The sequence below is a fragment of the Clupea harengus genome, chromosome 2 (genome assembly GCF_900700415.2).
Source record: "Clupea harengus chromosome 2, Ch_v2.0.2, whole genome shotgun sequence".
NCBI lineage: Eukaryota > Metazoa > Chordata > Actinopteri > Clupeiformes > Clupeidae > Clupea > Clupea harengus.
Window position 1 is genome coordinate 24,826,130 of NC_045153.1, and position 8,888 is coordinate 24,835,017.

Below are 8,888 nucleotides of genomic sequence, written 5' to 3' on the forward strand. Positions count from 1 at the left end.
TATCCGTAACAGAAAACTCTGTTTGTGTTATGCTGCTAGGCATAGCCACCATCGTGCAGCTTGATTGCACATGCTTATGACAAAACACCGTCCTGTTGTTTCCTGACTGAAAAGATTCTGTACCCTGTTCACGGAAATAAAATGAAAGACAATAATCGGGTCATTGTTACCCAGTTGTGTAATGTAGAAAGTCCAATTAACTTTTTTATTATTTTCTGTTATATTAAGAAATAAAACCTGCATTTATGAATTAGTTTATATAAATATGCATATTAGTTGACTTGTCATATACAATTAAAATAATTAAGTGTCAGCATCTCTTAATCTGTTTGATCAGTGTAACGTATTGAGAGAAAATTAGCAAGAGGAATGATTTAGAAGTTTTATTTGTAAACATTAAATATTTCTTTCTCATTGAGTTTTTTTTCGGAATCGGCACCGAACGCATTGCAATACTCAATTACACCATAGAAAAAGGCAGTGGATGTACAGCACAAACTGATATGATATGACATACTTTTATCTTAGATGGGAAATGATGTCATAACTGCTTAGATGTCTTTCAGACAGGAAAACAAAGACAACGTGCTAATTATGAATAATGATTCGAAATCATTTTTAAATTGCACCATGCTTAATGTAGCTTTTGGCAACAAAATAATAAATATAGAAACGTTTATATTAAACAGCAACAATACATACAACACATACAAACGAGGAATGTCTGACAGTTTTACAAACACAATGGGTCCCTTTTTACCTATACAGATGATATACTTTTTTCACATGTGTCATACATAAAAGTTGTTCCATACTACGAATTTTTATAAAATCTAGCAGACTACATAGTGTCCGGAATATAATGTATAATATAGACATCACCTCAATAGCAAGTGCCTATAAAAATCCTACAACATGCGTTGCCTTTTCCAAATACTTCCTTTGAAATCCTGACAGACACATAGGCACACGTTATAAAAGAAAACAAACAAAAATGTTTTTACGAGCTTTATACACATCTTATAAAGTCGCGTTTTTGGACGCATCACATAAATCTATCGTATGTATATGTATATATAAATGGATTATATTACATTTAACTGTTTACATGGATGCCAATAATAAGGAATAGCAATTACAAGAAATTCTTCAACTTCATCATGGACTTTCCAGATCAGATACAGAAAATCATTAGTGAACAGTTTTGCCTGTAATAGGTTGTTCATTTTCTTACAGGAGATATTATAGAAAATAGAAGAGCAGGTAGCCTATCGCTCGGTTGGTGGTGTTTATTTTTTTATCCTCTTCTGAATGGTCAATTATGGATCCTTGATCGCTATTAGGAGACTTGGCGTAGCTTGCGAATAGTTAAGAGTAAAAGAGCGCCGATTGTTAAAAAAAAAAAAAAAAAAACTGCGACAGGATTACTCAGAGTCCGTGGAAGTTCTTTGAGGTCGTGTGACATTGTCTGTTTGTGTTTTAAAAGGGTAGGGTGTCGAGAAAAAGTTTGTCGATTATTGCTGGCGGAGGAACCAAGTCTTCCAGTTTTAAGTAGAAGATGCGCTGCAGACCTTGTGTACAGAGCGTGCGAAGTTCCGGGAGTTTTCCCAAAAGTTTTGACAAGTAGTTTGGACGGTTTAAACCACCACCGTTAAACGTAACCTGGTCTTTTAGACAATTTACTATCTTGTTTTGGAGGTCCTCCACCCTCTTCGGCTCCTTAAGACCGTGCCTCTCTGAAATTAAAGCATTGACGAAATTAATAAACTTTCTTGAGATCTGCTTCAGCTAAATGCTATTTTTTTAATCTAATCCATGTAGGCAACTCAGGGGGACTTTATTTCAGATAAAATAATAAAAGGAAAATAAATATAGGCTTCATTCTCACCTGTTACCATGGTGAGGGCAGCAATGCAGGCGAACGCAGAAATATCTATGTTCATGCTCTGAAGGTTTGAGGAGAACTCCACAATTGAGTCAATCCATTCTCCAAATCCGCGCACGCACTGTAGCCTGTGCAAGACCACTCCGTTGCAGAAAATGAGTTTGCCTTCCGCCGGGTTGGACCTGTAATTAATAATAAAATGCCATTAATTACCGCGAGCAATTAAATGAGGATTTAAGAGGCTCATCGCAGCAGAGCTTAAAAGATGGCTGCTCATTATCACGTTCGACTCAATCTGGAGGCCTTACCTGTACGCCAAGCGCAGAACAAAAAGTTCTAGAAAGGCCGATTCGAAAAGGAGGTCTTGGTCCTGTTTGGGAAGATCAGCAAACGCAGGGACCTTTTCAGCCCATCCTCGGATGATCTCCATGGAGCCCGTCAGGAGATCATAGAACTGCTGGATATGCTGAGTGTCGTCTCCAGTCATTTGGTAGTCAGGGTTAGCCTGGAACTGGAATTTAATTTAGGCAGATCTTAATGAGGTCCTTTAAAATATATAACCCATGAAATTGCAAAGCCTATTTCGAGCAGGGGTGTTCTTTTTCCAGTTATCCTCGCCTGTGTATTTTATGGAGCTCACTCTTTCAAAGCAGTTTACAGAATAAAATATGTTACCTTTCATATGTTAAAAGTCCATTATGCATCATTGCTTGACATTAAATTGAACGTAATATTAATGACATCCAGACAAATACAGTTACGGTCTTTTCTCTCTTTAGACATTTTAAGTGAATATGCAATGAAGATTATTCTTACCCTGGAGTAGTCCAGGCCAGACATGGAGGGATTAGAGTCAACGTGGGCCCTAACCAGAGCGCTGATCAGACTGACGGGCGGAGATGGAGGCGACGGGTCTTGTGGACTTTTGGGCTTCGAAGGTAGACGGCCTCTTCGTCCCTTTAGATTGGCTGTCCGAACAACTGAAAGAAGTCAATTGTGGTTTTGATATTGAATCAGTAACTTTCGGTGGTAAAATACAAGTGTATGCCATCGTGTATCTTCAGCTTAATCTGATTCGTGTTTATTGATAATGACATTAGCTGACAATGCAAAACAAATGTATTTTACCTTCTTTCACCATCCCGACGAACATGCACTTCTGGAAGCGGCAGTACTGGCATCTGTTTCTCCGGCGTTTGTCAACAGGACAGTTTTTGTTCGCTAAGCAGACGTATTTAGCGTTCTTCTGAACAGTGCGCTGTAAAATAAATAGGAAATATTTTAAATTTTAAATTAATCAGATTGTATCTGTAGGCTATCACCATGTGCGCGTAGGGTTTCGGGCACAACATGCTGTGGACTGACTCTCTAGTATGCAAGGAACCGCAGGTATTTTGTACCATTAAATTCCATGACAGCATTTTTGACCATGTGTTTAATTAGCGGAGATACATGGTTAAAGTGGAGGCTCTTTCATGGTAAGCGACCAAAGGTGTGTGAGAACAAACACCTCTCAATTAGGCCACAGTAATCCAAAAAAGAATGAGATAATAGCACCATTTAAAAATTAGTCAAATAATTACACCTTAATTAGGATAATAACAGGGTTATTGTCGCTGCTGTGTCTGTCAACAGACCTGCTGAGCTACAGCTGACAGTGGTGTGCAGCTTAGACCATCATAGGGAGCAATTTATATAGGTAATCATTTATCACGATTATCAGCTTTAACAACAATTATAATCACCCATGACTAACAAATCACCTTACCTTAAAGAACCCTTTACAGCCTTCGCAAGTTCGAACTCCATAATGCTGACAAGCGGCGTTATCCCCACAGACTGCACACAAACCCTCATTAGACGGGGATCCTCTGGATGGAGGGGAAGGGATCTGGCTGTCCATCAACTGGTGTCCATGGCCAAGCTGGAGAGAGTGGGGGAAGGTTAGCCCGGCTTGTTTCCTGATGGCACTGGGGACAGCGAAGCTTTGGCCGTCTAAGCCTCGGTGCGTTCCCTGGCTGTCGTGGCTCATGGAGACGTGGAGGGGACCGTCAAAGCGCATTTGACAACTCGAGACAGGCGTGCCAGGCGGGGACTGTTTGAATGAGAACAAGGACAGTCTAGACACCGGATTCTTACGCTGGTCTATCATGTGCGAAGTCGCTGCCACATAGTTCTGATGGAAACTGTGGAGGGACCCGGGGTCCTCCCACATGTGGTTTGGCTGCACCTGGAAGTTTGGCGTGGTGGGAGCGTGCGGTGAGGAAGGTTTGAAGTACATCGACCCAGAGTGGGCCATCATTTCCTCGGACTGCGGGGCCAAATGGCTTTGCTGATGGTAACTGTGCATCTGTACGTCTTCCACCTTGATAGAGGGCTGTTCTCCAGCGTGGGGCATTTGATACAGGCAGGGAGGTTTAACGTCGTAACCGGTGTTGTAGTTGTCCATGAATGTGCTAAAACTAGGAAGCGAGGTGGTGGCTGTGATTTCAGTGTTGGTCAAGTCCATACTAAACTTTACAAACTCAGGCGTAAGGAAGTCGCAGCTGTACTCTCCACCGGCGTGGTAGCTGTAACTTTGGGAAGCAGGACTGGCTCCTTGAGGTGATGACCCATACTGAGCTTGGACGCAGGGCATGGCTGTGAACAAAAGTAGTAAACAAGTCGAAATGGGTATTGTTTGTGATTTATTTGTGTTTGCTAATCATGTGTACAGTTAATTACAAAAATAAGAAATGGGCAAGCAGAAGTCTCTATTTTAATACACATTTTCTTGGCATGCATTAGTTCTGAACCGGCTTCTGTCACTAGACTGTCTCATTTTTTTATATTATAAATCCAACAACAGTGAAGTGAAGAATGAGTTCTCATACCTTCAGTCGTGTGACTGTAATTTTGGAGATACTTGAAATGGATGATGCTGTCAGGAGCGGATTGGGATCAGGATTCAAGAAAGTAGTGTTTTGTCTGGATTCTCCCCCTATTAAAATAGATAACTTTGACTCTGACTGCGCAATACTGATGTAGGCTCATATGTTCCAAGAGTGCAGAAACCGCGCTCTCAACAGTTACAGAATCTGACGGCCACTGACCGACATAAATCAGATGCACAGTATTGTGTTGACACCAAGAATTTGCAACATAAAACACAACATAGAGAATATAGATCATTTAATCCCAGCAAGTGTTTCAAGACTGTACAAAAACAAATAAAGTTTTGCAGCTGAGCGCATTCATGGACGTCTCCATTGGAACACACACTCAGGTGAGGTTATATTGTTGAAGAAAGGTTTTAACGCTTTATACCAAAAACCTACCAAGGCTAGCATCATTATCTCAATAGAAAACAAACTGTTTAAAAAACCCGACCCAATATCATCCGGTCGAGATTCCCCTTAAATTATCAATCACACGAGTGCACAGGAAACCGATAGATTAAATAGCCCCGAAAACGAAACGTCACATGTCTTTACATTTATATTGTTATTTTTAATTCCCGAGTTTACCATCACTTTTACCATGTTTCTTCCAAAGCGGCACAGCCAGAAAGCAACGGATCTTTCAAATAATGGAAAAAAATAAAATAAAAATCCTCTAAACATACCTTATGGCACCATCAGAGAAGCTGTAGTGTATCCATGTACGAATAGGGTGAATGTTTTTCTTCTCTGTGCGAGTTGTAAAGCTCCAAAACACAATAAGCGATCAGACGGTTTCACGAAACTGACTTGCCGCTGGTATAGCGAGCAGCTGGGAATACGGGCATCGACTACTCAGTCTTTCCAATGTGCCTTTGTTTATGTGAGCTCCGCTAACCACGGCCCACGTGTCTACAGCGAGAACGTCATCAGCGTCGTTAGGCAGCCACCAATCCCTTTAGAACGGGCTTCAAGACTGCTGGAATAGGGACCGCTCATATACACCTGTCCTATGCTACTTGTTTTAGGTGATTGTGCTTTGCAACGCCAAGGAAAAGCAAATAGAATCGCCACAATGAAGATGTTCAGATTAAAAAAAGGAACATTAATTTGAGTTAAAGTTAATATATTTGAGTCTCCAACTGGTCAACGCCTATCCTTACTTTTTACATTAGAATAGACTGTAAACCATTTATTTGTTCAGATATACTATTGTGTTTACTACTGGAAGAGCTGAATCTTGGCCTCTTAATCGACGTCCCTTCTGTAAAAGTTGCTGATTCTCAGAGAGCTTGCTTCTCAATCAGGCTCCCTCCCTAAAGTAAGCTCCTGTATGTCATGTATCAATTACACGCCAAGAAACAGGTAGTTTTAGTTAATTAATCAGCTAACGCATTGGGACGTTTAATATTAATAAAAATGAAACCTCCATCCGTTGAATATAATTGACTCTGAAGGCCAAAACAGGAGAGAAAGCGCCTGTACAAGTACGTATGCATTTGTACCTGGGAAGATGTGAGCTCAGTAATTTTCCCAGCTGGTCGACTCATAAGTAGTTTGGGAGTGGGCTCGTTAACGGAGGTTGTTAACGACAGTTGTCATGGGCCAATTTAGAAGGAAATGCGTGAGCAACCGGCAAAGAGGAGCATGACGCAAGGAACGCCAGCTTTGACGCTGCCAACGCACCATGCCAGAAATAGTCACATTATTGTATTTTGTATTTTTTAACCTTACCTGAGGTCTTTTGTTAGAGCACGTTTACTGTAATAGGTACATGCTATGTCCATAGTACCACATAGGCCTACTCCTAACTGACAATATCCAAACAACAGTTTTCAGAAAAGCACAACATCTGTAGCCTACTAGATAAACTTGCTGACATAAAGCGATGGGTAACGTTTAAATATCATGCAACCACAGATAGAGACCCCTCTGAAAGAACTGAGATATTCAGTCGGTTAAGATTTTTTCAATGCTAAAAAATGAACAGAGGAGATTCTATGTAATATATTTTCTCTCCATGACATATTGCACTCTCCTCTAGAGGACACTATTGTTCACCAGCCATTGGTCAATGAAACTGATTTGACCTCCTTATCAAACCCAGTAAATAGCCAGGGCTTCTCTCTGACTAGAAAGGGATCACTTATGACTCATTTCATGATTTCTCCTTATTACCGATCTCGCAAAAGCTTTGTTCCAAACATTTCTATGGGCCTGGGTGACTTACACTGTAAGTGTTGTCTGCAGTTTTAGCAAAAACGTGTTGGACAATTTCCTATTCATTTTGCAATTATATTAGGTTTATCCCAATTCCTGAAAATACAACACAGGCATAGTTATGATTTAGTATGAACTAAAACATCTAGGTATACTTAGTTATTATTTCAGATTTTTTAATGCATAGTTTTTGATGACTATTCCCCTATTTGTCAATATGTTGTTGTCAGTGTAATCATTAAGTATTAACAGAACATTTGTCAAATATGTAAAAACAACCTAAGAAAGAAGTAGAACCACTCCAAAGCCAGAATGTGTTCTGATGTAGCAAAGAGTCCATTAATGACTGTAGGAGGTCTGCAGCACTCACACACAAATCTCTAGCAATCAACACATATCTGAGAGGAGTGTAGATAGACACTGGGACTTTTCCCAGACAATCAAATGGGGTCTAAACATGGGTTCGCCACCATTTTAGAATTCTGTTGATCAACTCAGATGATGCTGTGCATTTTCTCCACAGTGGCAGTAACAAAGACTGTGGAAATCCCATACAAGAGTGTAACTGGGTGTAGGACAGCGTAACAAGGGTTTGTAAGCTTGTGTGTGTGTGTTCATCATCACAGTGTTACAGATAAACCCATGTATATTACCTATTGGCTTGCTTTTGCATAACATGAGGGACCTGGTGTGCTTTTTTGATAAATACACTTACAAATGGTATTGATTAATAAAAGTTCTGCTTTGCCTGAAAATGAAACATGGCAAAATGCCTCTTGTTTGGAATTCAGTCAAGAGACATTTACCGTGACTTAGCTGTTTATTCATTTACCAGATGCTTTTATCCAAAGCGACTTACAATAGGAGGTACATTTTCATGATTAGCCTACGTGTGCTCCCTGGGAAGAGATGTTTCAAAAGCATCAGTATTATTCTTACCCATTGTAGGATTTTCAGTTCTAAAGGGGGCATCCTTAACCTTAAAGAGAACAATGACTCTTCTACCAGCATTTCTTCTCCTGTAACAGGCAAACACCTTCACAACTATGTGATAAACAGTGATTGTATCAACTCTGTTTTAAGTCAGAAAGTTTAAAAGTTTGTCAGAAGATGCATCTGAATTTTTAAATGTATATATACATAGTTAACCATTTAAACGAATGCGAGATATACTGCCATTGTCTGAATAATTTTGCCTGTACAAATGTCAAGTGATTAGATCTTACAGGAGGTTCCTTGTAGCAATGCAACAACATTTCAATCTCTCTTCGAGTGTCTTCAGGGGGCTTCGAGTCTTTCCTGTTACAACAGAGTTAAAATTGTGCATGTCACGTTTCTGAGGTCCACCTGTTTCAACTGACCACTCCAAGCTGCTGTCAAGACATGATATGCAGACTCTAGGGTCCTGAGCCAGAAATAGGAGGAAAGCCCTTCTAGCCCCTCTAAAGTTCAAAGAGCAACAAGGAATATTGTACTTAAAACGCATACGAAAAACTGCATAGATCTTGTGATGTCGTCATTTTATCATTATATATCGTAGCCTAATCTTAGCGAGGAATAACATCACAATTTAATACATGTTCATTCATTGAATCAGCACCTAACTGACAGGCACATTCTTTTTTTTTTATCATTTATGACATCACAGTTCTTGACTTCAGTGGGATGTAACTGTATATGAATTTAATCGGAGACGTTCCTTTGAACTCTGTAGATGAGCTCCTTCAGATTCATCTCTTCGACTTTAAAGAGCTTAAACCACTGCGTCATCGGCAAAACAAGATGTAATCCAGCAACTGTCCGTGCGATTGGATAAGGAGGCCCATCCTCCAATTCGATTCGAGGAGAGAACCATTCATCAAACC

The 8,888-nt window shown here is 40.1% G+C and overlaps 1 protein-coding gene across 2 annotated transcripts; it reads right to left on the bottom strand.

Annotated features, from left to right (window-relative positions):
* Positions 1 to 368: 368 nt before the first annotated feature.
* nr4a2a (nuclear receptor subfamily 4, group A, member 2a) lies at positions 369 to 5,866 on the bottom strand. Of its 2 annotated transcripts, XM_031557991.2 has the most exons (8): positions 5,490 to 5,866; positions 4,759 to 4,865; positions 3,654 to 4,525; positions 3,014 to 3,143; positions 2,702 to 2,865; positions 2,194 to 2,396; positions 1,889 to 2,067; positions 369 to 1,736 (listed from the first exon to the last, which is right to left on the bottom strand). In XM_031557991.2, exons 3-8 carry the CDS (start codon positions 4,521 to 4,523, stop codon positions 1,480 to 1,482), a joined length of 1,803 nt encoding a protein of 600 aa, XP_031413851.1. In that variant the 5' UTR covers positions 4,524 to 4,525; positions 4,759 to 4,865; positions 5,490 to 5,866; the 3' UTR covers positions 369 to 1,479. The 2 variants fall into 2 exon arrangements, with proteins under 2 accessions (XP_031413851.1, XP_012685768.1); XM_012830314.3 differs by having other exon boundaries at positions 4,759 to 5,866.
* Between the last annotated feature and the right edge of the window lie 3,022 nt (positions 5,867 to 8,888).

What these genes read in the sequence shown, in the direction of transcription:
- nr4a2a (XM_031557991.2), bottom strand. Translation starts at nt 4,523, where the DNA reads ATGCCCTGCGTCCAAGCTCAGTATGGGTCATCACCTCAAGGAGCCAGT. An exon ending in GCTGTAAAGGGTTCTTTAAG is followed by an intron (nt 3,144 to 3,653) that starts GTAAGGTGATTT and finishes TTTATTTTACAG; the next exon opens with CGCACTGTTCAGAAGAACGC. An exon ending in CGTCGGGATGGTGAAAGAAG is followed by an intron (nt 2,866 to 3,013) that starts GTAAAATACATT and finishes GACTTCTTTCAG; the next exon opens with TTGTTCGGACAGCCAATCTA.